This window comes from Anser cygnoides, chromosome 1 (assembly GCF_040182565.1).
Source record: "Anser cygnoides isolate HZ-2024a breed goose chromosome 1, Taihu_goose_T2T_genome, whole genome shotgun sequence".
Classification (NCBI taxonomy): domain Eukaryota; kingdom Metazoa; phylum Chordata; class Aves; order Anseriformes; family Anatidae; genus Anser; species Anser cygnoides.
This window is the reverse complement of record NC_089873.1, coordinates 59,035,663-59,063,466: the sequence shown is the minus strand read 5'-3', so window position 1 is coordinate 59,063,466 and position 27,804 is coordinate 59,035,663. Positions and strand designations below refer to the sequence as shown.

Sequence of the window (27,804 nt, the reverse complement as noted above, 5' to 3'; positions counted from 1 at the left end):
CTATCACTGATAAATTCATTTTTTCAGTGTTTCATTGAAATGAAATAATTTCATTTTTTCAGCTAGACACAGACATGCTTTTCCATATCTCTTAATGCTTGTATTAGCAATCGCACCCTTTCCTTATAGCCAATGCAGCAGCACATACAACAGACTGGGGCCTTTTTAGACACAGGCCACTGCATGTTTACCTACTAAGAAATTTGGTTACTCTCCCTTCTGTCGTACTGCTTCCCAGATGTGTAAGCCAAGAAGCCCAGGACTTGTTTTCTAAATAAAGTATATTAATAAACGTTATGCAAACCTTTTCTCCTTCTGTGTTGCTCTCAAAAACGTATGCGCTCATGGATTCTTCTCCCGGAGTCTCACTGAGATGGACCACAAAACCAATCAGTCTCCTGTTATCCTGATGAGCAGCAAACTGTGTCACAGTGGCAAGTTCAAACTGGAAAATTATAATAAAAGAAGTCTTTTTTTAATCAGCATGCAGTAAGCTTGGTCAAGAGCTAAGGTTCATGTGACTAAGTATTCAATGCTGTGGTAGAAAAAACGGATTCAAAACAAAGTTACTTACACTTATTCGTGTAACTTGAGTTTGAGGATCTATTAACCTGCAATTGTGTGTAGGGAGAAAAAGAAAGTAAATGGTTTTAGAATGAGTCTTATCAGTCATTTCAAGGTGCTTTATAATAGTAAGGCAACCACTGAATCAATTTTACAGATGAGGAAATGCACGCAGAATCAAATGCTTTAGCCATGACTTCAAGTCAGTCAATGGCAAAATTCAACTCTAGACCCTGACTGTCAGCTGCTTTACCTGTTGGTCACATCTTTCTGAATCACTAATTTGGTAAATATTCTGCCAGCACGAGCTAACGCCGTATGTGCCTGTACTAAAATGCAATCCAGCTGAAGTGGACATCTTGTCTAACCATATTCTACAGCAACAATACTGACAACAGGACAGAGCAATGCCTCTCTCGCTGTTACTGCATCTGAGGTAAGAGAATCTCTCACTGCGTTTTTCTTTTTGCATCTTTTCCTGTGTAGTTGTAGGGTCTTAGAAACCCAATGCATCCTATTAAATTTCAGTAGGATGTTCATACAACAAATCAGGAGGGCATTTCACAAAGTAAAGTGACTCTTGGGATCTTGCTCCCTTGAAGGGTGCCTTCTTTGGAAAAGCAAAAATTACTATCACAAATTGCATGAAGAGAACAGAATACTGACACGGGATAAGCAATGAAGATTTTACAGTACCTCAAGTTCTTGCTGGTGACCATGAGATGGGATTCAGTCATACGGAAAATGTTATGAATGGCACGAGCAGCTAACACTTGTCTCATAGCTTCATAAATCACCTCACTCGTGTCATCTGACTGGACAGCCATAGATCCTAAAAACCGAACTACGAACATCTGCTGCAAGAGTGAATCTGGAAGATAAAAGGCGTGAAAGCTTTCACTGTGCCACTCTGATTTGCCAGTAGCTGGAAAATAACCATGGAATTATTTTTTCCCCTTTGGAAATTCAACAGTAAACTCGTGGGTGGTGACTGTGTGGGTGATGGCTTCCTTCTATGAGCCAGGCGTCACTCTGACCCCGTTTTAAACTGCCTGAACTGGCAGCAAGCAGGAAAAAAGAAGCACAGCCGCTCAGCAGCTTTAAAAACTATAACTGGTCCTTTATGAATTGTTTGATTAGCCAGTGAAATTTACTTTGCTTATCTTGCTATCAGATGGAGGGACCACAACACACAGACTGTGATAAATGGATGGTTTTGCATGAGCCTTAGCTGCCAACAAACTCATTCTTTAAACTTTGTATATTCCTTGCTTTAATTTTATGACCTTCTAACCACACTGCAGGTAGTTCCACTGAGGTTTTCATTAAATCCTTCCCTGCTTATTGACTATCACCATAACTCTCTTATTTATAATTACATAGCCATTATGTGAAAAAGCTGTCATTTGATCCACCTCCCTGCATGTTCAGTGGTGAGCAAGGTATAAAGCAGGATAAGCTCTGCTGAATGTGACAGCTCAAGAGCTACAAGAGCTGTGTCTATGTTGCACAAGATACCACCACAAAGACTGCTCAGCATTAGCTGAGCAATGGAGATCCACCTGTATAACCTGAGGCACAAAGCAGCCACTGAAGCATTGTGCGCTCTGCTGTGTCCCGCAGTGTGGAGGTGCCTGCTCCTCACAGCTCCTCTGTGAGCCATCCTACCTCACACCGGGACAGCACACTCAAGTGAGAATTCAAATCACTACGGTCTGTTTCAGTTTTGCGAACAGTTTTCTGACAGGGGCTGCTGGTTCCAAACAGCGGTTGTTAGTGGTTGTAACTGGAACTGAGAATAGGTGCACAGGCAGAGTCTGACCTTAGCCTACCAGCACACACAGCTCAAAACTGCTGCCTTGTACTGGCACGTCACTGGGAGGGGGGAAAGGAGGCAGCAGTAAGAAACTCCTTTCACTCAAAGAGACACGTTGCTGCTGCTAGCTATATCCTGTACTCTTCTCTGAAACTCAGATTGTGGATTTCAGAGTGCCTGTGGGTAAGAAATGGATACTAAGCATTCTCAAACTTGAGCAGAGCTATAATACAGTCCCATCAAATCCTTTCTAAAGAATTCAACAGCTCCTCTTAAAAAAAAAAAAAAAAAAAAAAAAAGGACTAAAACCCAAATCTTTTTGCCTTTAAATTTTTGAAATAGAGCTAATCTGGAATACAGCTTGGACTATCAAGGAAAAAGCTGCTTGTCTTCATAGGCAGTGATATTTAAAAGACAGGCTTCTGAACCTAACTAGCTTTAGCTGTATTATAGGTTGTTACTGCTGCTCCGTGATGTCAGGTGCTTTCACTAAGAGACACCGGATAGGCTGACAGCTGAATTATGCCTAAGATCATGACTAACTTTATCTGGAAAAATGCAGCACTGACCTTCTTCCTCATTTTTGCTGCTGTCTTCGGATTCCCCAAATGGGTTTGCACGCCTGTGAAATAAGAATAAAAACTGGTCACCACATACAAACGCTGTAATACCTAATATTCTCCTCTGAAATCACTCAAAGTGACCAACTGCTGTCTCTGACCATACCTGCCACCTCTGTTCTGGTCCAGGAATTCCGTGGCAGGCAGTACAATATCAAACTGAATCGGTGTTCCAAGAGCAATGAGTTGTGTGGAGTCTTGAGCACCAGCTGATTCATTGGGCGTTGTTTTATCATTTTCTGTATTCCTTACATTCTGGCTAAAGTCAAAATGGAAAAAAAAAAAAAAAGTTTCAATCATTGACACCATATCTTTGCTTTGGAATGGAGGCAAGATTTCCAAAGATCCAAAAGAATCCAAAGTAGATTGAACCAGTATTCATTTAACATAAATAAGAGTATTTTTTATTTACCTATTACTGAGGACTCTAATAAAATCCTCATTTTATTTTTTATACCTAAAATTATTTGAAAAAAAAAATATTGGTATATGAAACCTGACTGCAGACCAACTCTGTGGACTGACAGACAGGAAATAGGTTGCTGTTTGCCTCCCTGCCCTCTGGTGGACATATTTACAGTCACATTACCAGTGCAAACAGCAGACCTGAATTTGTTTCTAAGCCTGTAAATGGTGATCCTGCCATATTTTTGAGGTCTCACTTGGCCACAGGCTTATTACAAGGTGGTAGTTAATAAGTATTACATACTGAGCCAGACCTCTTCCTGCACCTTTTTCAAAGAGGATGAATTTGTAAATTTCTTACAGCTACAGAAGTCGTCACTACATATAGTACACTGGTTTTACTAGCAACATCTTCTATTTCTACAAAGTTGGCTGTATACAGACATAAAAGTGACTTGTGAGATTAGTTATCAAGGAAATAGCTCGTTCCTTTGGCCAGTAAAATATCTGGTGATTAGAATTTTATACATAGAAAACTATCAAAGTGAAACAGCTATACCTCCTAATAAAATGAGAAAGAAAGTCACTTGACTGGCATTCCCCATGCCCACAGAGGAACTTTGGAATCTAAAAGCAGTCATAATCAAGGGAATAATAAATCATAATAAAGGCATTGGTCTGAGAGACAGAAGATCTAGAAAAGGTTTGAATTTCTAGAAGTAAATACCTGAACACAAATATACAATTTTTTAACAAATCTTACAGAGAATGCTCTTTGTGCAGAAGTCAGCATGAAACAAACTTGCCCTATTTTATTTATCTCATTGCTGCAAAGCAAGAATTTACTCCAACACGAGGCTTGAAAGCCAACTCTGATCATGGAGTCTGAAGAATTCCTACTGGGCAAGATGCTGGGATTATTAACAAAACAGATACAGAGAAACCATACATAAAATTCACATTTTGAATACAAGCATATCCTAGAGCATTATTAACAATTTTTGAGGTGTGTGTGTGTGTGTGGCAGGGATCTTTATTGATTGACCTGAACGAGCACAAGAGAACAAAAGCAACTATTTTAAAAGCCCTCACAAGGCATAATCGTGTGTCAGACTGACAGGAATTGGTTGCAGTAATGTGCAAGAATAAACTTATTTAAATGTATAGCGGGGGCTCTGCTGTATTATCCACATTACAAGTCATTCCCTCACTGAAAAATGGTTAGAAGTAAATCACTGTGCTTGTTTCAGAAGAAACAGCAAAAACACAATGGCACCTACAGGGATCTTCAAAGCTGCGATGTGGAGCAATAAGCATTACCCTCAACACTTTATATCTCTTCTGGCTTACAGTAGGAAACATCAGAAATAGAAGAATTTGCTGGAAATAAAAAAAACTTGTAAAGCCAGAACCCAGACAGGCCTGGGTGACTGCTGCCCTGTAAAAGGAACACAGCTGAGCACACAGCAGGCTCTAGTCCATGAAAGCGAGCATTTTACCTGGAATGGTGAACTTCATGTTTTTTCCCAAAGGTAGTAATGGGAGTCACTGCTTGTAGGGCTGTCTGGTTTAACTTGATTGCAGCTGCCTAGGAAAACAAAACAGCAACTCTTTTACATATGTACGCTGGGTATATTGCCTTGTAAAGAACAACAGCAACGCAAGTTAGAAGGAATGGACTGAAATATGGAAACAAGCTCTTACCTCTGGATTGTCGGTGAGATATATCTGTCTGGAGATGTTGTTGATGGCACATATCCACTAGAAGGCAAAAATGAAACTCAGCTCTTCAAGCTCACTTGTATACAAAAATGACAAACATTAAGACAATATTTTTACCTCTTCATATTCCTTCTTGCTTTCTGCTTGAAGAGTTATACCCCTGAAATGTAAACATAGTGTATCAGTGCTAGCAGTGGACAGAAGGAATGTCTGGCTCCCAGTCTTATAATAAAGCCACCAAACTTTGTCTCTATTCACCATCAAAAGAACAAAAATCACAAATAAGCTGCAGCTAAAGCAGCTTTAAATACTGCCTTTGCTTTTCAGGCAGTTGTGGGGGAGGATGGGAATGAACATGGTTTTAATTTGGAAACGGCTTTCTGGAAATCCAGAAAGGCTTACAATTACAGCAAGCATGTTTTACATGACACAGCATCTGAAAGGGTAGGCATGGCCGGCTGTCCTCAAAGAAAACCTGTCTCATACGCTTTGCCCGTAGGAGTAGTAATCTGGAAGCAGTATCTTCTGTCTTCACAGTCTACAGCCATAACAGAGCAGTTGTCCAGGTCCTGAATCAATCCTCCAGCTACCGCTCCCCTCGGCTGACACATCAAGTTGCCACCTTGAGTGAAGAAATAGAGTCTTTCCCAGGTTGTAGTCACCAGACCTGTTTTACTACAGAGAAGATGCAATGACAAAGACTCGTTGGTATTTAGAAATGACTCCAAATGACCTTATGAAACTTCAAACATACCCTGGTGCTAAAGTTGAACTTTATGTTCAGCCCTGGACATTTTTTAATGATGAGTCTGTTTAGAAGTAAAAACATCACCTATTTCTAGCAGAGACTAATCCTTAATAAAAGCTGGAGAAATAAATCAATTCTAAACATCCCAAGTTACTGCAGAGAATCTTTTTATCTCCTAGTTAAGGAATAAATGAATTATTAGTACTGAGTAACTGACATGAAATACTAGTAAGATTGATTAAAAAAAAATATTTTCAGCTGATGAGCAGCATGAGCAGTTTCAAAACAGAGCCATCATAAGAAAAAGTGTCTTCTGCAAGTAGTACCTCATAAACCATCTCTTCCCTAGCTATGAAGTCCTTCCTATTATATTGTAATCCAGCTCTTAGAATGCTGCTAGGAATAAACAAATATCCAATACAAAGAAAAAAGAACAGAAAAGAAGATTACTAGTCAAACAGAAATGACCTGAAGCTTAATCAATTACATAGGCTGGGTTACTATATGCCACCAAACTCTGCTGCTGTATATACATAGCTCCTGTGGAAGGTGATGGAAGATTTTATTTGGAAAATCTGCAGAAGTAACTCTACGTATGGCATACATTCCAAGTTATGCACTTGCATTGTCCACAAAACTTCTAGTTATGCAAACACGGTGGTTTATGAAAACCCATATTAAATACAAAATATAGCTGTTCTTTGTAAGCACTATGTTTTCATTAGCCCTAAGAAATGGGAACAATCTGAGCCCTGCCCCATAGGCTTCTAATTTTTAGCCAGCTGAACACAGGAAATATCCCTGAAGGTGAATTCATCCAGAAGTAAACTTCTGTGTTAGGGAAACTGCCTCAAATGCCTCTAATTTGGTTTAAACTTCTAAAACATATTGTCAAAGATGACAGAAATACTTAGGAGCTGAGAGGTAAAGCTACCAGAGTGAATGAGGAGTCTAAAACTTCATTACCTGAGGAGTCTTCAAGATCTAAAACAAAAATATGTAGCAACAAGTCGACAATTAAAGAAACGAGCAAGTAGAACAACCTTCTTACTTTCTAAGATTCAGGTAGCCAGCCTTCTGGATGAGGTTTCTATTGATAGCAGGTGAAGTTATATCAGAGTCTGGTGTGTAAACAGACTCATTAACTGAAATCAAGTCCTGCTGGGATATCCTCATTTTTTCAGCTTCAGCATCCAACTCCCCCTGTATGCTGGAAAACAAAACAAAACAAATCCAAAGCCATCATTAGTCAATTTATACCAGGTTATAGCTAACATCCATAACCCAACATGAACAAAAACACCAGCTGAGATCAAATATGAATCCAATTAAATGTAGAAAGCATTTGAGTAAAATCTCTTACTGGTTTGGAGAGTAATGAATGCAAAGATAAAATTTATTTTTAGAGTAGATTTTATAGGAAATGTAATATAAGACTACACGCCCAAGGCTTTCTCTAAGGACTGGATAAATCCGTTCAGTTAGGAAAGAATGGAAGAAGCAGCATACAATAGGGAACTGCTCCCAAAAAACGCCATCCGAGGCTGAAGAGACAAGATGCGTACACTCTGAAGATATTAACACTGGTTTAAGGAAAATATGGCTGTCTTTGGAGGCTGGTAGCAAAAGCACAGCCAGGATTTCCCCTTGCTCTTTATTTTGAAAGCCCAGCTTGAAGGTGTGTGAACTTGCTCTCAGTATGTCTCATATAGTAGCTATTTTTTTTTCCCCTCCAATTTGTGTTGAACATAAGTGTCTTCTTTCCCCAAACAGTATACAGAGATCAGAATTATTCTGTAAGCCTGAAATGAGTACACAAGGCATGTTGACAATGAAAAGTTATTTTTTTGAGACAGAGAGAAATCATCTAAAAGCAATGCATGTATGAGTTAACATGACTGAACACATACAAGTGGTGCTCTAATATAACAGCACAGTTCAAAGTAGGCTTTGCTATAGTATTTCTTGGCTTTCATAGAACAACTTCTTATTCCTGCCATAGTGTAACACACTGGAATTCCTGCAAATTCTCCTAGAAGCCATTTCCAAGCACGTGAAGATTAAGAAGGCAACTGGGAACAGCAAGCACAGATTTACGCCTGCCAACCCTGATTGCCTGCCGTGATGTGATGGCTAGCTTGGAGGACGTGAGGAGAGTAGTGGATGATGTTTGACTTGACATCAGCAAGACTTTTCACATGGTTTCCCATAGCATCCTTTTAGCCAAATTAGTGAAATACAAACTGGAGAAACGGACTACAAGACGGGTAGAAAACATGGCTGTTTTTGTAGAAAACATTAGGGTAGAAAACATTAAAGGGTTGTTATCAGTGACACAAAGCCCAACCGATATTCAGCTGTTAGTGGTGTTTCTTTTGGACCGATACTGAAGCCTACAGGTTTACAGTCTTTAATACGAGCTGGACAACAGGACAACAGCTGCACTTTCAGCAAGCATGAAGATGTCACCAGATTGGGAAGACTGATTGATAGCTATGCTACAGTGGAGGGCTGCTGTTCAGAGGGGCCTTGACAAGCTGCAAAATGGTGCTGTTTTGGTGCCCCAGCACATGAAAGCCAGAAGCAAATTAAACCAAGTCAAGTGAAGGGCAACCAAGGTGGTCAGGAGGGCAGAGCATGCGACATGAAAAAAGGCTGCGAGAACTGCTTTTCAGCCTTATGAAATGAAGGCTAAGAGGAGCTCTTACTGCCAGCTTAACTACCTAATGGGAGAGCATACAGCAGATGGAGCTAGACCCTTCTTGGAGGCATGCAGCAACAGACATGAGAGAGCAGAAACAAATTGTGGCAAGATACTGTGTGTGTGTGATAGAGAGAAATACCTAAAACTGGACTGGACACAGCACTGAGAACTCTGCTGTAGCTGATCCTGCTCTCAACAGGTGACTGGATGAGATGACCTCTTGAGGTCTGTATTGCAGGAGCTGTCCTTTGACTTCCAGAGAAACATTATCGGTACGTATTTGATTTCTTTATTAACTTTTCCATACTTTAGGAGTTATTAACTGCATCCGGGCTATTAGGAAAACTCATGAGGTGGGAACATAACAGTATTTGTCACTGTTTATCTTAGAAGGCCATTAACCCTGGCACCTATGCTTTAAGGAACTTTAACCCCCTACTTGCATCCCAAGTGGTTAAACCTTTTGGAGTACGTGTGTGCATGATACAGGCTGCACAGACCCTGTATTTCTTAAAAATAAAAACTGTCCTGGCATCTCCATGGTTCGTGAGACTGGAATCTTCTTCCTAAGGCTCATTTCTCTTCTTTTGCTGACAGAAAAGCAAGAAAAAATGAAAATTCTGAAATTATTTCTCCATGCATTTGTGGCAGCTAAACAAATCGGTTACTGAGAATATGTCAATGATTTCTCCTTTCTAATGTGTTTTGACACTGTTAGCAGTATTTACTGTGTAAACGAAAATACTTTTAAATATGAAGAGTCAGTTTCGCAATCAGCTTAAATAGATGCAAGACCACATCACTGCTGACATTTCTAGCTGCACAATGGCTCTCATCAGCTTGTTGTTCCAAATGAAAACAAATGTGACAAATAAAAAGCTTTTAGCCTGTTTAGCAAGCAGATCTGACTCACTGAAGCCTTGTGATCCCTAGCACTAAAGGAGGAAAGGATTGGGCAGCAAGTTTTTCAGTGGCCGTGTAACCTTAAATAATGAAACCGAGTTCTGTCGGTAACTGCTGAGCTGCAGAGTCAATCAAGATTTTGCAAGCTTCTCTTTTGGGTTTTCCAAAGACATCACACAACATCACACAACTGCACTATTTATATTTGAGTTGTACTTTCCAGCTTTGCTGAATTAAACATGAAAATCAGACTGAGCAAACTAATTGAGCAGCCTATTTTTGCTTCCATTCAGTATTGTGTACTGTCCCGAGTGCAAACCCACCCAAGTTTTCAACAAGGGCTTATTCTACAGCGACAATCCAGTGATAAGATCCTAACTGTGCCTGTGAGACACTGGCAGCATGCTCTACCTTTAATAATGTACACTATTTCAAGGGAGTTTAAAATCTGTCCTCCAATCTGTACAAATGCTATGTAGACTGTAGAGGAATTTATTTGAGAATTGAGCATAAAAAGATATATAAATAAGCATAAAGATATAGGAAATAAAGAATCATTTAGTAAAAGAATCTCCTACACAGGGAGATTACTGGTAACACTGTTCTCAAATTAACAAGCATGCATTATTTAAAATGCCACCAGAGTCAGAATAAGTAATGACTTGGATATACTCCAATATGAAAGGTATGAAGCAATAAAGCGAAGGATTCAGCCTAGTGTTCCAGCTGATTTAAAAGAAACGATGAGTGTTCTCTCTAATATGATTACATTTTAAATGTAAAGTTTATAACATTTACAAGGACTTAATTATAAAGAGAATGTCAATCTCCACTACAAAAAGAGGAGGACTAAGAGAGGGAACAAAGAAAAAATAATCTCAAAAGCAGGAGCACAAACATGGGGCACTTTATTGAAATAGGGACTTAAACAATTCATGTTGAACTCAGTGGACTGATAGAGGCTATTCCAGACGCAATGCGTATTGCCCAGGGCAAGCAGTTTTAGTTGCCTTGTGTATCTACAACATCAAACACTACAAGTCCTAAATCCTTATTTGGGAGGTTACTGTAACAACAATCCATTATTATTACAGAAGACCCAGCAAGTAAAAACACCTCTAATTCAGAATGCACTTTAGCTTTATTATATTAATTCTATTAACCCATTGCAAAAAAGAAAGCATTTGAGCACTTTACAAGATACAGTTCCTGGCTATATTGTAAAAACACTGTGCAGTGCACTGACAGCACTTTCCTTTACATGCACAAGCACACCCCCCTTTCCACCTGCTACTTTAACAGAATATGCCCAAAAATGCAATGCAAGCATGGAAGCACTCTCCTGAGCAAGAAACATGGGCGCTGCCTATTATGTCCTGAAGGTTTCAGTACTGTTGCTCAGAATTCAAAAGAACAACCAAAAAGAAGCAAAAGTATTGTTACCTTTGAACCATGTCTGAAACAGATGACAAAAAGCTGTCCATTCTTTTGGAAAACATCTCTGCTCCTTTCTTGAAAAAGTTGATCTGAAAAATACAAGTAAGGGACACTGGCATCATCTTGGTTCTGGCAGACAAATAACAGATTGCTGGAACTGTGTTAACAGTGATCCCATTATGACTGGTGCTTTGGGCTGGCAAACAAATGTGTGATTAAAATGACTTTGTTGACTTCTTGTATTTTTCTCTTTTGCACCTTCCCACCTGTTCATGTACCCCATTACACACACAAGCTATTGGCTGCTGACAGGTACGTTTCCAATGAATTGCTGAATGACTGCTAGGAGGGAACAGGCAGCCTTCTCCTATAATAGCACCGTACAGAATTGGTTCTGTGCTGTCATGAGCCACTGCATGCAATGCCAGCTTACCAAAAAGACTAGGACATAAATTGTCCATTAGATTTAGTAGTCCAACCTGGAAATTTATAAACTGCTACAGCAAAGTCAGACAAGAAAACGATGAAGTGTAGCTGCACTAGCGGAAGTCTCTAGGGCAATCGGTTATATCAACTACAGTTTTACCATGATTTTGTTCTGCTAAGGCCAAGTGCACTTTTTATTACAGATGAAGAGTCCAGTTTGCTGGTATGGCTCAGCAGGCATGCAGTAGCAGCAAAGCACTCAGTGTAGACTACCTTAGATTTCATTTCTGGCTGTGGGGTGCACAGTCGTAGTTAGGAACTACTGACAGCTCTGTGAATCATGGACACAGGTAGTGGTGTGTATGCAATTAATTATTTTAATTAAAAAAAAAAAAGTGAGCTACTCCAGAAATAAATGCAAAAACATCAAAACAATTCTCTGCTGTTAAGCAATTTATTAGATACTTAATCCAATTTTACTCGTGATTCCACTCCTTTCCCCTATCTTTGGGACATAGGATTCATCTTGCCTGTAACTTAGATTTTTGCAACTATGTTCTTGACCACAGACTCCCTTTACAGACAAAGGAGAGAAAGCAGACTCTCTTCAAGAATGATTCACCTATTTATTTCAGAAATCTACTGCAGGAGGGAAGAGCCCTACATTCCACTGACAATAATAAGAGACTGCCATGCCTATCTTAGACGTTGATGTCAGTTTTCAGTCAAATAGAATCACCGAGTCAGTCAGGTTGGAAAAGACCTCTAAGATCATCCAGTCCAACTTTAACAAACCCTCTGTACTAGCCATGACTTCTAAAAATTCCTTATGGCCTGCTCGTTCTTTGGAAATGTGAAATATTAGGCATGTTTCGAGCAATTAATAAAGAAAATACATACTTTAAAAGCTAATGGGGGGGGGGGTTCACAGTATTTAAGCATCAGTATCAACTGGCTTCTGGCTATTCAGTCATTCCTATGACAACCTGAGACTTTCCTGTATAAAGCAATGAGAGATTTTTTTTTCCAGATCAGGGAAGTTGTTTGGCTTCCATAAAAGGGAAACTGGTGCAGTTTTTTGCTCAGGATAAGTAATTATACACTAGAGAAGCAGTATGAATTTCCATGGAAAGCAACTGAATTCTCTTTAAGTACCTACTTTATATAGGACGCATTATCTGCAACAGACACAGGACACTTGACACGGTGATCCAGGTTGTAATCTCAAACAGACCATTGCATTCATTTTTTCTATTTTCATGGTCCAATTCTCATTGGACACTTTCTTTCATCAGTGTTGAAGCACAACAGACCCTTAAAATGGGCAAGTCATGAGAATCAAGTGCTGTGAAAGTACTAGTTTATTAATCTTCCTGACATCCCAGAGGGTCAGATTAACAGTATCACTGCTGCAATTTACAGATTTGAGAAATGTGCGTTCAGCCACTATGTCAGATTGCTGGCAGAATAAAGATTAGAAACAGGATTTCCCAGACTTATGCTCAATCCACCCTACTGTTCTGTCCTTCTAGTTCTCCAGTGGATGCTCTGTTCCCTGTCGTGTACACTCCTCATCAGTATGCTGAACATTATGTGCCAGGAGGGGAACTGCTACATAGGAGAGTTTGTGCAGACACAGAGTAAAGAGTAGGACTACATGCTGTCGTACAGATAACTTAGCTGTGAAAAGAATTAACCCCAGGCTGATTTTGCATACAAGTGCATGTAAACAAATATATGTGTAAATAAATGTATGTGTAATAGTAATTATTTTTCCCATTGCTATCTTTCCTGGATAGCTAAACATTCAACCATCTGCCACAAACAAAACCATTTGTTAGAACCTAGGCACGCTGAATAAAGTTGTTTTGTTTTCTTTTATTTTCATTTGTCAGCTCTCAAAAATAAATAAATAATTGAAAAAAAAAACAGAGCTACAATGTTTCACTTTCCCTGGGAAGGGTCTAACTGACAGAGTTGTTTTACTGCCCATACCTGTCCTCGTGTATATCCTAGCATAGGTTCCATCATTGCCACTCTCTTCCTGTACTGCAGAGCATTCAGGGCACAGTAATACTGCAGAGATGAAAGATGCTGCTTTCTCCTTGCATTTGCCACTTCTTTTGCCACTTCTGCCTTAAGCTAAACAAAAATTGATAAGAGGTTGGCAAAGTGTTATGGTGCATATGGATATATTCACTGATTATTTTCAAATTATCATTAAACAACAGTCATTACAGAACTTCTCCACATAAAAATGAAGGATGAGAAACTAACAAAGCAAATCCAAAACCCAAATCAACTTTGAGCCCTGCTATGTCAAGATACTTCAGCATTTGGACAGTCCCTGTGACTACAAACTAACTCAACTACCACAACTAACATTCTAGACCTGATCTCAATGCAAGAGATTTATTTGCAGCTGAGATCACAACACAAGCCTGTAAGTGCAGAAAGCAGAGATGAATAATTCACAATACGCTGTATCACATTCTGTTCTTCAATGCACTTCCTTTGAAAGAGCATCCTGTAGAACTGAAGCACTCTTAAAGGACAGGGCCAATCATACATTTCCAGCATACAGAGGTATATTTTGGAATAGTGGTCCAGTGGGCAATGAAGAAGAAATGTAAAACAATTCCACCAACACGGTTTGGTGTACTGTAAATTAAATGACAATCCATACATAGAAATCTAGCAGGAAGGCAGATGTGAAACAATGGTATGCTTTATAAATAGCAGACACAAGGCTTCATGACATGATTTACAATGAATTGTACCAGTGACACAGCATCATCACATTAGCTGTACAACAGTAGGCCCATACAAATCTACTTATAGCCATTTGGATTGCGTCTGTCTGAAGAGCTCCTCTGGACCTGAAGGGCTCTAGTTCAGCAAAATACTTGGTCATTTGCCTTAGTTGGAGAAAACAGGTATAGCTTTGCTGAATTGATGTCTAAAAGCTTTGTGTCTGCTTAGAAACTAAATCATGAGTACTCTTGAGCTAACATGGCTTTAACTGATGAACTCTCCAAAACTCGTAAGTGTATGTAAGGACTAGCTACAATGAAGACAGAACGGCTGATGAAAACTTTTCCTTTTCCCTTTCACGTTCTTTACCTTTTCATTTTCTTTCCTTTTCGGTAACCTGCTATACTTTGCCATGGACACGTCATGTTCTGTAGACAAGGAATATTATTTTTTTTAGAAATGTGATGTGTGTGTGCATAGATTAAAAATGTCTTCTGTGATATAACAGGTGCACACCATTAGAAACAAACAAAACCAGGAAACATACCATTGCTAGCAAGGCCAAAAAGATCCTTCAACGTGCTTACTTCTGGAAAAGAGAAATTGAATATTCAAAGTAAAAACTGCTGTAAACACTTTGTTCAACTGAGATGACTTATGGCACTGTTAATACCTAAATCATTCCAGTCCTTCCAAAGCAGAGATGCACACACAAGTCATGCCTATCTTGAAAATGATAATAAACCAGATCAGTTGGCTAGAGAAATTAACAGACAGATAGGAAAATAAGAGTCGAGTTAGTTTATTTGACTGAGCAAGTTATCACTGAAAAAGATTCCTTATCTGTCAGTGTCATTTACCCAAAGCATCGTTTCACTATGCTTGCTATCACAAAAGGCCCTCCACTGCCTTAAACGACCAGCAGTTCTGAACAGCCTGACAATGCCTATATGATATCAAGAAATCTAATGAAGTCCTAGAGACGCATGAACTAAGCCCCTTCCCTGTACATAATCTTCATCAACGTGGAACTTTTTTTTGGCTAAGCTTCTCTGTGAAAAGAAGTATTTGTCTAATCCATCCGATTGCTGGCTGTGATATTGACATAACAAACATTGGCCACCAGTTTCTGATGCAGGTAGGAGGAAGAGAAACTAAACAGGCAACTCAACTTTCAGTAGTGTTGGGTACAAATCGCTTTCAGTTCCCCTATCAATGTACGTTTAATTGGCAAAACCCTTCTCAGAAACCAACAAACTAAGCACATTCATAAGACCACAAGACCAGCTCTTATGCAACTCTGAAAAGAAAATGGGTAAACTGTAGGATGTCATCATGGTCTCTGATTATTTGTAACAACCTATTCAGAAATCAGCTTCATGCCACCTTTTTCTTCCCAGAACACTTCCACATGATTCTAATGCAGAATGACAGAAATTCTTCCCGTCTGTGACTAACTTGCACCTAAAGGTTTCTACAGTACTCAGTACATAACAAGATCAGAAGTAAAACAAGAACACAGTTTATCTTCTCTGCTTCCTTGTTTAATCCTATGATGAAATTTCAGTATGGCCAATCCTCTGCTAAAATCTACAATCTAATCTCTCTAATCTACAGATTGCATCAGAGCAAAACGGTGGTGGGGATGGATGGAGAGAATAAAAAACATTTTGACATCCAGGTAAGCTGAATAAACTTCTGTTTGTTGTCATGCACCAGCTAAGGCTTTAGTTGCATCTTCTTTTTCCGTCTCCTGTTATAAACTAGGGACAGAATCCATACAGATGGGACCAGATTCACTGCATCAGGGAGGCCTCGTTAAAGAGGTGTGAGAGCATTTATAGAATCAGCATCTGAGCACCCAAATACTGCTACATACTTGACACTAGATTATGAACAAGATACCCATTTTTATAAGTACCTTGGTATCTCCCATGGTTTCAAATAAGATGCTATGATATCTTAAACCTATAATAGTCACTATTTTGCTATTTATTTATTTCATCTCCCATCAAAATGATGTTTTCAAAAAATATATAAGCAGGAGAGTAAACTCAGCATGAGAAACGTTGGTTGTTTTTTTTTTTTTTTTTTGAAAGCCCTGGAAATGCTGCAGTAAGAACTCGTGTTTCTGATGCATATGTAGGTTACAGCGTCCTTGACCTTGACTATCAACTTGTCTCTTTTGAAATTACAACAAATGATTGCACTCCTGCTTTACTGTTTAAGGAATTTCCAAGTTTGCACAATCAGGTTACTTGGAACTACCCGTGGATGGAAGGGGCTTAAAGAGAACTAATTGCTTACAAGGAAGGGAATATATCATACTATGAAGTTGAAAGAGCTTGTGATTTTTCAAACAACCCCAAACTTTGGAAGTGGGACAAATGTTGTTTGCAAGCCAGATACATTGCTAAATTTCCCTGCTTTAGGCAACTGTAACATCACTGGCTTCAGTGAAATTACACTCCTGTCAAAGTGGAGTGACCCAACAAAGAACAAAGTTGTGTATTTTCAAACTTGCACCACACAGGGCATAACCTATAAGTGGCAAAACTGCACTATTTATGTCTGAGTAAAAGCACACACCTGTAAAGGAAATTCTGTAGCAGGAAACAAAACAAAACAAAACAAAACAAAACTTTTCTGTGAATTACCAGAAGAACAAATTATATGGCATTATGCCTTAGCTTATGACAAAATAAGCAAGAAGGAACACCAAGAGGAAAATTAAAATTTAAAATAAAATTTACCTGTGAGATCCTTTTCCCGAAATTGTATTATTGGGAGAACCATTGTATCTGCAAGCTGTTTTGCCAATTCAGAATGAAGAATATTGAGCTAAAACAGAGAATAGAGGAATGTTCTAAGACAGAATGTAAATAAAAAGAATAACATACACTGTCTGTTACTGAACTCTCTGTAACTGGTGTTTATACAGACTAAAAAAGCACATGTTGGTAACCTTAATCACGAGCAATACAAAATTCTTAGCAAAGCTCTCACCAAAAAAAAAATTACAGAAAGTCCGGTGGTTTTATATTTCTACCATTTGGGATCAGAACTATCATATCAACACCACCAAGTGTCATTATTGTTCACAGAACCACAGAACCGTTTAGGTTGAGAAGGACCTCTTGAGATCACCTAGTCAACCTACCTTGCTCAAGTAGGGTCAGCTAGAGTAGGCTACCCAGGACCATGTCCAGTCAGGTTATGAGAAACTTCACAGACAGAGACTCCATAACCTCTTCTATTCATAATACTTGAACTCAAATGTCTCCTACTAAAATAAGTGACTCCTCTGGTCTTTCTGCGTGCATTTGTCAACATCAACATGCACTTTTCCCAGTAAGAATTAGATGACCACAGTGACCTTTTTCCACCAGAAAAATTAGCACCAAATTCTACGTAACGCATCCTACTCCCATTTCCACGTAGGCTGAGGCAGACCAACAAGCCCCAGTGGTTAAACTATGACCACAATAATCACGTTACTATAATCGCTGTATTTTCCAACCTAGCATCTACCGCAGCTTTCTGGTGAACACTTAAGCACCCACTGCAGGTTTTCATTGTAACCCCTGCTTCCTCAACACACATGGATGCACACAGATGCAAGGCGAGTTTTTTAAAAAACCTTTTAAAGATATACATACACATAAGTATTTGTGTAAGATCTATATATCTGTATATCTAACCTACAAAATGTATTTCTCCCATGGAAGTAAAAGTATACAAACTCTTTCAAAAAAAGAAAAAAAGACTCGTGTTTATACATCACCTTACATAACTGAGTTCAGCCATCAGCTAGAGTTGTTAAGCCCTATAATAATAAAGTCAGCTTTGGAGGAACAAACTACAGAACGATGATCCACAGGAGAACCATCTAAATTAGAGCATGGCCCCAGCACTCTACAGCTTTTGAAGAACCACACCTGCCATGTGTGCCCAGCAGACAAAGATGTAAGGTACTTCCATGTACTTCAGTGCTTAAAACATATTTCTGTGAGACAGATGGGGATTTTGCACTAAGTGGTTAATTCCTGCCTACCGTTTTATAAGGATACAAGAATTTTTCATTTCCCACATGCTGTATTAGAGCAGTTCACTTGATGATTAATTCTAGTGAGCAACCCAGCGGGATTTCATCTGTAATTTGCTTCTATTAACCAGATTTTGTTAGGCTCTATACCACAGAGTTACAGTTCCACTTCCATGACTAGAATCTTCTTCCATCCAGGAAGGTTACCCAGGACACAATCACAACAGGGGGCAGTATTTTACCTTCACAGCATTTTCCTGTTGTGATTAGGGTTAGGTAGGTAAGGATGAAGTCAGTATTTCCCACTCAACAACACAGAACTAAACCAGGGCAACTCAACACCTGTAGAAAGGACAACTGGAAAAGAGATACAGGGGCTAGCTAACACACGTGAAAGGAGGTTGAGGAATGGAACAGGTTCCTGTGAGGGAAAATGTGACTGACAGAACTGAGCAGCAAGGTTCTCCACTTTCAGCCCACAAAAGGGATGGTTCTCTTGTACCTGGGGAGGAGAATGTACTAGTTTTCATCTATTAATAAATCACCAAGACAAGTACAAGACTTGTGACAGTAAATGTTCTTTTCAAGTATATCCTGACTGCAGGCATGCAGCAGGATAAGGCTAAGGACAAAATTAATCCTTGGAATTCCTCCCATTATATAATTAGAGTTATCCATGGAATGAGAACAGCTCTGAAACTTTTAACTTATTTTTTGCCCTGCAACCCTCTTTATTCTCGTCTTCCCAAAAGTAAACCTCGTTATAGCCCTTTGCCTTCTAAGTGAAGGTTAGAAGTAGACTAAAGAACAGCACTTGTCTCATGACACACAGTCCTGCTCACACCAGAGAGAATGATGTAACAAACGATACTGAAGCAATAAGAACCCAGACACTGACATTAGAATGAAATGTTATATGGGCAGGTCTAACAAGAGCACATTTAAGAAGACACCTGCTACTTAGCCACAACCTATGGAGGGAGTGTAGAAGTGTTCAGCACATACAGCTGTAGTAGCTAACCTGCCTTCAGCAGACCTTTCTGCAGCCTCCCCAGACACCTTTGGATTCTCTGTGATCCTACAGTAAATAAGCTGCAACTGTACCACTGCACAGCTGTTCTGTGCCCATCCCTGGATGGTTTGGGCTCAAACTGCAGTATTCAAAGCTTGAAAATATAAATATGATTTTTTTCCCAGTCTACCTGAACCATGTCCTGATTCAGTCTCTTTTCTAATTCCCCTATTTAGTAAGTTCAGCTTTGCTCTGAGAATAGCATGTACGAGGAAGCCACAGACCCAGCTCTAGTGATCTGCAGATCTAAAGAGACCACTACTAAAAGGTGGTATTATACTTCTTTCTACCACTGCTTAAATGATTCTACAAAACTCTCACACAATCTGTCCTTCAGAGGGAAGGCTCAGAACCCAAAGGGCAAAGATCAAAAGAAAGAGCTCCAATATTCCATTAACATTGTAATAATAGAATAATAGCAGTTCAAATTACCTCATCCACAACTTTTGAAAAGTAATGAAGGGTGGATATCACTTCTTCATCTCCTTTCCCTAAGGCAAAATGCTGAAAATAGAAACAAGTATTTGGTTAGTAAATCAACAAAGCTGAGTATAAGACACAAGAAGTGTTTTACTACAAAGGTAATAAATACTTTTACAAAATGCAGTAAAACTAAAAGGAAAAACAACAACTCAATATATATATATTCTTTATGCACTGCTACTCTTGTTTTAAATTAATGGATTTTGGACAACATGCAATTAATGCTTACTAGATTCATCTTAACTTTATACAGTAGGAACAAACTGGCTTCTATCTTCGTAAGTCTACTAACTCACATCATGCACTTTTTTTTGTCTTGTTTTTGTTTTGTTTTTTGTTTCTTTTAATTTTAAAGATGCTGAGAAGTGACCCAATTCCCTTGAAGATCCTGGGGAATTTTACAACAGTCTTCACATGAAATCAAATAGATCCAATGCCCTGAGCACTTCTGGAAACCACACTCTTTGAAGAGGCTTCTTTTCAAGCGTGGACGAATAAATCAGAGGCACAGTGTTGAACATACCTGCTTTTCATAGGCAAGGAGCTGCTTCGAAAGCTGTTGCGTGGCAAGACACATTTCATTCTACAAACAAAAGTTACACATTAATACAAATAATGACAAATCTTTAGCTCTGCTGTTACTACTATTTCATAACCAGCCTCTTGACTGAATCTGCAACTACTCAGACAAATGTTCAGTTGCATGTAAACAAACAGTCCCAAAATACCTGCACAGAGAAGCAGTAATATCAGGTACATTTCACACATAATCAACACGCAGCTTATTTCAGCTTAACCTCCTTGAACAGAGGTGAAATTTGTCATTTTGTTTTCTTCCAAGATAGAATCAGAACGACCTCAAACATGTAAGCTGTCATACTAGCATAACAATGTTTCATATTCATTAATCATCTTTCTCCAAAATCTACAGGAATAAAGAGAACCCACAGATGTGCCTTTATATAATGTGATCATGCTCAGGGAACGTACTGATATAATTAAACTGCATTAAGTTGATACAGGAGTACAAGACGCACGTAATTCTGTACTTTTATGGCTAAACTGCCCAAAGAAAGTACACACATCCTTAAGAGTTAAGCAAAGCAAGACTTGTAGGGAGGGTGCATAATTTTGCTTGACCTCGCTAGAAGAAAATACAGCCAAGCATTTGGATACGTCAACTTTTACTCGGTATATTCACAACACTAGTAAATCAACTGTTGTGGCCCCATTTGTTAGCAATGACTTAAAACTGGGGAAGAAAAGAAAAAGGGAGCAGGGGGAACTCAGATCTGTCTCAAACTTTGTCAGATCCCTCTCTTCCTTGGTAACATAGAAAATTAATCACTTGTAATTTCATTTTAAACTTTACACATTTGGAGGGGGGAATAAAATACGTTAAGGCAATGGAGAGTTCGTAAAACTCAGGGCAATCTCTGAACTGCTTTTATAGCACCCTTTTTCTGGGGCTGGTATACAAAACCATTAAAATTGGGACAGAGTTTGTGTGCTCCCTCCCTCACCGTCCTGAGCAAGCAAAGCATGGCAAAGTTAACCATCTGGGCCAGAAACAGCTTTACTTTGGCCTCATGCCACCTCTGACATACTGCATTACAGCCTGCTGCTTCTGCACCACTTCGGCATGTCAGGAAGGAGTGCTAATCCGGACAGCAAGGCTTGTCCCAAATGTTCAGCCAGAGTCTTAGGTGTGCCCGAGAGCACAGAAAGAAAAAAAAAAAAAAGAGGCATAGCCACAGCAGCCTACGTAACACCAGCTGTACGTGAATAACTGCACTGTGAGCACGCAGCAGAAGAAGGATGAGCTAATTCTGACAATCTTAAAACACTTGGGCAATAACACTCACAGGTGGCTGGAGATGTGAGGGCAGAGGCCCTCCAAGTCACAAACAAGGGCTCAGAACTGGAGTTAATCTGGGCCCAAATTCAGGTCATGTGCACCCCATGACTATTCTCACCATTCCCACAACAGGGGATTATTATAGTCTTGTTTCTTGTCTCAGACCAATTAGTAACGAGCATTACAATTTCATAAAGTAATAATACCCAGGATTCATGCAAGATTTGCAGGTTATACGGATTGTGAAGTTTTCAGCGTGAAAAGGCTTTACACAAACACTTGGCCTTTAAGTATTTCCCAAGCCAGTGGATGAAAAAGGAGGCTGTGCCTTCCGAGTTAACAAACCTTGTTAAGGGCTCAGGGAAGGATGGAATAAGCCTTAACTATCTGCCCCCAGGCAGTAAGGACACTTGAGAGACCGAAACCTTCAAAGCTGGCGCTGGCAAGCAGTGACTGGATGACAGGAAGGATGAGACTCGCTCCGTGTGGACTGGTGACATTAGAAGGGTGTGCTTGTTTGTGTGCATGTGGCTGGAGTCCAGAGATGGATTTAAGACTACAGAAAGCAGCAGAGGTTCTCAGGCATGGGATCTTCTCTGTCAATGTCAAAGATGAAGCTGAGTAAAAGCTTTAAGAGTAAGTCCTCACATAGCAGCTGTGGTGCTATCTGTTAGTTTTATAGCTGGATCAACGTGAGAGGAATCTTTTGAAATAATCTGCATTTAGAAATAAGCCTTTTTCCCCCCTTTGTCTTAGTTCACTTGTTCCTGTGGTCCTGTTTTGGAAATACATGTTGGTGGCTCAAACTTGCCAACATTAAAAGCAGCTTCAGAATACTAAGCTGACACCAAAGGTTTCAGAATACTAGGCTGACACCATATTCCTTTGTGTTAGCCATCCTCAAAGCTTCGACCAGTTTGATTTTTAAGATTACCAGCTCCTCACCCTCCTTCCCCATCCCAATGATATCCAAAGAGTTAAAAAGAGCATTGTTAGTCATTGACATGAGGCAGTTTGAGAGTGGGCAATACAGAGAGCTGTGGAAGAAGCATCTTCCAGCCATCACTGCTCCCCAGGAGAGGTCTCTAGTATGTGACAGGATAAGAGGGAGAATACCCACACCCAGAGAGTCCCATGGGGCTATAAGTTAACATCATGTCAGGTATACAATCAGGTGACAACAGCCACATAGAGACCCCAAGCAGACATCCATGGCATGCTACCCCAGGTCCAAAGTGATGGAAGGGCCTGACATAAAATTTCCTTCAAAATTTTGGGCTGACTTTAGGCCAACAGCTCCACATCCCACTTATGTCCCATCGATGCCAGCAGGACACATTGCTCATGCCTCTTACTGGATTGGTTCTGTGTGTCAAAACACCACGAGCAAGCTTTTTACTCCAGCCCTGCCCACGTAGAGGAGTTAATCCTGGGGCCTTCCCTCCTCCCTCCCTGCCTCTTTGTAACTCTCTCTGCCACTAGACTTATATCCACCACAGCACACACACAAAACAAACACTTGTAAACAATTCAAATTAAGCTGGTGAATTTAAACACAATCATATTGCATAAGGAACAGGAAGCAGGCAAAGTGCTCTGCTGACCTAGTGGTAATACCGCATTGCTAAACGCACTAATCTGGGAAAGTTTGGTTAATCCTCCTCCCATTTGTTCCTAACCAGCCTTCTCCTGCCCCCCTACTGCCACGACTTACCAGTCTCAAGACTTAGAAGTTATTTGGATTGCTTCAGCTGATAGATCCGCTGAATCCAGGCAAATCATTTTATCGTGTTTCAATCTATTTCCAAAATATTTTCCTATACAATACAGCAACATTCACTTCCTTTATCCTGAAGTGACTGAAATTCAGTAGACCATAGCAAAAGAAAAGCTATTTTACAGTCCCAACCGCTTACTCAGCGTCTCTCCCACATTACCTCGAAACTTCAGAATTCATCAAGCATTTCTGGAGTGGGAAAGCTATTGATGAAATGACAGCTTCAGGCAGAAAACCAAGAGAAACCTGAACAGAAATCCAGACATTCTACATGCAGGCAAAATTAACCAGTACTGGGCCTTACAAATTCATTAATTTTCATTAGATGATTTTATACATCAGGGAAAACATCACTGCAGCATTAATGCAAAAAGTACACTAGAAGAACAGACTGAAGGTCTGGACACAAATAGGTATCCAGCAGACAGTTATGATCACAGATAAAATCCTGTACTTTTTAATTGAAAATAAACAAACAAACAAAGCCCATGGCTGGCAAGCTAGGACAATCCCTAGGAATAGGTTTTCGTAAAGTTCACTAACACCAGTTCACATAATAAGGTAATGGGAGTGGTGTTTTGAATCCAGCATTAATCCACCACAAATAAAAACCCAGCAGATTAAAAAACATTCTGTTAAATTCTTGGGTTACTTCAGTACCTCATCCTGCCTTCAAACAAGTCAGCAACAAAATGTCCAACTGTTGTTTTCTGATCTAGCACCAGAGCAAAAGCATGTGATTTTCTGAGCTGATTCCACCTTCACAATTACCACTTTTATTCACCAAGCTGTTCGTATCAGGAGAGACTGATTTTTCTGTAACCTGTTTGTAATAAAATCTTCGCTGTATTGACCATTGACCAGTGAGGCAGTCCATCATTTTTTAGAATCTCTTTCTTTTATTTTCCGAAGTAAAACCAGACAGCCAACACATTAAAGTCAGAAGATACTTCTACAGACAGTTGTCTAACAGACTTCAGATTTGAGGTCATGTAAAGGATTAGGTTGAGCTATAAATTAACTTCTAAAGACAGAGAGAGCTATTCCATCACATCCACTTCCAATCCCAATATAATGAAGCTTTCTGCAAAGCTACTTTCCTACTCCAGCTAAAGCTGGCATTTTTAAAGCTCTGCAAGTAACCAGCACACAGAACTGCCAAATGCTTCTTCATATGTAAACAAGCAAGAGACTGGAAAATGCATTTATTCATGCAGTCTGTATGTGCAGAATGACACATAGTAAAGTCCGGCTTACATATGGGAAAGCTTAATGCCTGATAAACGAGGAAAAAAATCAGGCAGGTGGTTGAGAGAGGAGGTCCTCAAGGCAGTTGCAGGCTTCTCATCCTTTCAGAACTAGGGAACACACTGACCTTCAAAACTAGACACAGCACAGAAAGAACTGGGTCTTGATATGGCGTTTTTATGCATCTCTGTCTACATGCACGTTATCTTCCTACAAAATATAATTTTCGAGCAGTATGGTAAATGTTGCAGTCCCACACATTTAGGTTTCCATATTAAATTGCTTGGAATCTTGAACCCCATGTTGAGAGAAGCTAAGCCTCACTGGGGTGCTCAGGCTGCCCAGCACTTCACAAGATCAGACTAAAATACAGTTTGCCTTGCTGCTGATTCACAGCATGGCATTCAGTCCTCACAAATGCGGTAAGTTCAGCAAAGGATCATCTAACAGCTTGAAAAAAAAAAAAAGAAAAGGCACCAGTCAAAACTCTGCTGTAAAACAGCAAAAGCAGCCACCATAGGATGTCTAGTTAAGTAGGGAAAGAATTTTCAGTTTCCTGCAAAACAGCTCCTGTCAGCATGGCATCTATACATTTACGCTTCCTCGCAGCACTCAGGTCTCCAGATGCTGCTTAGCGCAACATTGGCTTGCTTCCAAGCACAGTGGCTCCCACTTCATCAGCAGTATTAACATCAACTCCCAAGGCTTTGTAAACGCATTAGTTCTCAGGGGCTAATACCCTTTACCTGTTAGCAGCATATGGTGAATAAACCTCAAGAACTGCACAGGTGTATGGTGCAAACCTCCACTGAAAAAGGAACAATAATATATACACTATTTCGCAGAAGTCAGTAGATGGTAAGATCAAACAAGAAGCGCTGCTAAAAAATGCAGACACAAGGTGTCACGAATTTGGGGAGGAAAATAACAGTTATAAAGCACTACTTAAAACAGTCCTGGACAGATACAAGCCGTCCTGATACCTAGTAATGCGGTGCATATAAACCAAGGCTGTTTCATAATTGTTGAGAGTTTCCTTAAGAGCCTGGCCATAAAGCTGCCTTACCCATGTGACTCTGGAATCACAAGACAACTGCTCGCAGAGACACTGAAGCCGAACAGAATTACTCTTCACAATTCCCGTGCTGTTCTCTCTCTGGATATATTGCCAAAGGCAACACGGGTTTATTTTGATTCCCTTTCTGCCATCGCTGTTTTCAATATCTAGACAGATTTATCGGAAATAACGAGATGAAACTTCTCTCCAAAGACATAATACATCTTATTTTCCTCTAATTTGCTTAACTGTTTATCCCTTCTAATAGTCCGTAGAGACACAACAGCCTCCTGAGTTCTTAAATGGCATTCCTTTTCATTATGTGAAGATCCCACGTAAGCTGTTTCTGTAGTATGATGAAGAACTAGAGATGATGGCAAAGCTCTGAAAATAATTTACTGTGGCAGTGGGAAGCCAGGAATGTGAACTGGGCACAGCTTGGTCAAACACTGTTGCAAGAGCTTCAGCATGCAGCCCAGTGAATTAAGTCCCTGCTTGCTGCATTACATACTGCTCAGGTAATAAAATGTCCAGAACAATTAACACAACATTCACAGAAATCAGACAGCAGCAATGCCAGATGTAGCATGAGGGTTTGCTTGCAAGGAGGAGGAACTACAAGACCAAAATCCGTAAGAAATATTTCTTCTGTAAGACCATCCATGCGATGAACTACTTCAGGGTTCTACAGCACAGATGGGAGAACAGAACTAGAGCAGGAAGCACAACACGTACTCACACGGATGTGGTTTATTTGAAGAAGAAATATAAAAATGCTTCTCTGTATTTACACACACGGGCTTGTCAGAGCTACCGAGTCTTGCTCCTCGAGCACAGCTCATACGCTTGGCTCCTGTGACCTTTTCCCTAACCACAGCATCACACGCTCACCTGCCTTGCAGCATCGCAGCCTGAGGGTCTTGCACCCAAAGGAGAGCTGCTGAAGCCCACCACCCAGCTGCAGCTTACGGTTACGGCCCTCCTGCACCACCTGGCCCCACGTGCCTCGGCGGCACGTCCATCACCAAACGCCTCCACCCCACAACAGGGTGCTGCCACCCTTGGGACAAAAGCAGCTCCAAGTCACTTCAAAGGTCTCTCTACTGCCTTTACTCATCCCAATAAATGCACCCATCTCAACAACTGCTCTGCTGTCACTGGAAGAGCAGCCGGCACTAAAGGCACGTTAAATGAAGTTCTGCTTGAATACCTAGTGTTCTGAAATGTAAGAGCCCCAGCACATAGCCAAATTCCTCTAACTTCAAGAAAAAAAAAAAAAGGAGGGAAGGAGGAGGCGTTAATAGTTTAAGAAAAAAAAAAAGGAGTTTTCAAAAAAATCCTACTTTCCAAGTGCTTAAAAAAAATCTCTGGGCAAATACTTCTATCTTTCTCGCATTCCTTTCCAAGGCACTGATCCAAGCATTTAGAGCAGCTTGAGCTGTCAATTTACAAACTTACTGCTGCTCTGCACACAAAGCAGGGTTCTGGGACAAATATAAGCATATATCCAGATGGATAATTAACAGCTTTCAGTTGGTACTAATTGCAAGTCCCCTGAGACTCTGCACTGCTCCATTAAGAACCATCAACTATTGTTATTCGATCACAAGCTATAGTGGTTTGAATTACAGGAAAACCCAAGTTTTCAACACAAAGAAACACCAAAATTCTAGTAAACTTCTCCAGGACATCTTGAAAATATCGAGACAAACCTGGGAGATTTTAAAGTTCAGGACATAGTTAGAAAGAAAAAGAGATTTACATTTTGAAGACTGTAGTAACTGTTTTCAGGGGGCATAAACCCTGATTTTTCAGTACTGTAGACCAGTACAACCCACTTCTGTCCTGTCCAACTGCCACGGTTGTGATTCCAGCCATTTTTATGGCTGTGCAATCAGAACTTTTATCACTGCTTCAAAGTAGGTCAGTCACTGTAATTCCTATTATACAGATAAGGAAATAACAGCAGGGGATGACAGTGACTTTGCAAAGACAAAGCAGTTGGGAAAATAAAAAAAGGAAATTCAGAATCTGTCTTCTCACTACTCTCTACTTTTACATTCCTACTACTTAATCTCATTCCCTCTCAAAAGGAAAAGGTGCTGGGAACACCTCCTAGTGTGCAGATAATGAGGCCCAGACAGTGGGTCTCCTAACAAAAGCAT

General features: G+C 40.0%; 1 protein-coding gene across 1 annotated transcript in view; it reads right to left on the bottom strand.

Moving 5' to 3' along the window:
• The window catches only part of APPL2 (adaptor protein, phosphotyrosine interacting with PH domain and leucine zipper 2), a 37,576-nt gene that overhangs the window by 2,194 nt on the left and 7,578 nt on the right, over window positions 1-27,804 (bottom strand). Inside the window, exons 3-19 of the mRNA XM_048075086.2 lie at window positions 20,223-20,282; window positions 19,649-19,720; window positions 16,853-16,940; window positions 14,647-14,688; window positions 14,469-14,527; window positions 13,341-13,487; window positions 10,926-11,008; window positions 6,927-7,085; window positions 5,614-5,802; window positions 5,245-5,287; window positions 5,110-5,166; window positions 4,905-4,993; window positions 3,107-3,259; window positions 2,950-3,002; window positions 1,261-1,435; window positions 575-611; window positions 305-445 (exon numbers count right to left, since the gene is read on the bottom strand). Coding sequence (XP_047931043.1) covers window positions 305-445; window positions 575-611; window positions 1,261-1,435; window positions 2,950-3,002; window positions 3,107-3,259; window positions 4,905-4,993; window positions 5,110-5,166; window positions 5,245-5,287; window positions 5,614-5,802; window positions 6,927-7,085; window positions 10,926-11,008; window positions 13,341-13,487; window positions 14,469-14,527; window positions 14,647-14,688; window positions 16,853-16,940; window positions 19,649-19,720; window positions 20,223-20,282 — 1,647 coding nt within the window. The remainder of the gene's footprint in view (window positions 1-304; window positions 446-574; window positions 612-1,260; window positions 1,436-2,949; window positions 3,003-3,106; window positions 3,260-4,904; window positions 4,994-5,109; window positions 5,167-5,244; window positions 5,288-5,613; window positions 5,803-6,926; window positions 7,086-10,925; window positions 11,009-13,340; window positions 13,488-14,468; window positions 14,528-14,646; window positions 14,689-16,852; window positions 16,941-19,648; window positions 19,721-20,222; window positions 20,283-27,804) is intronic.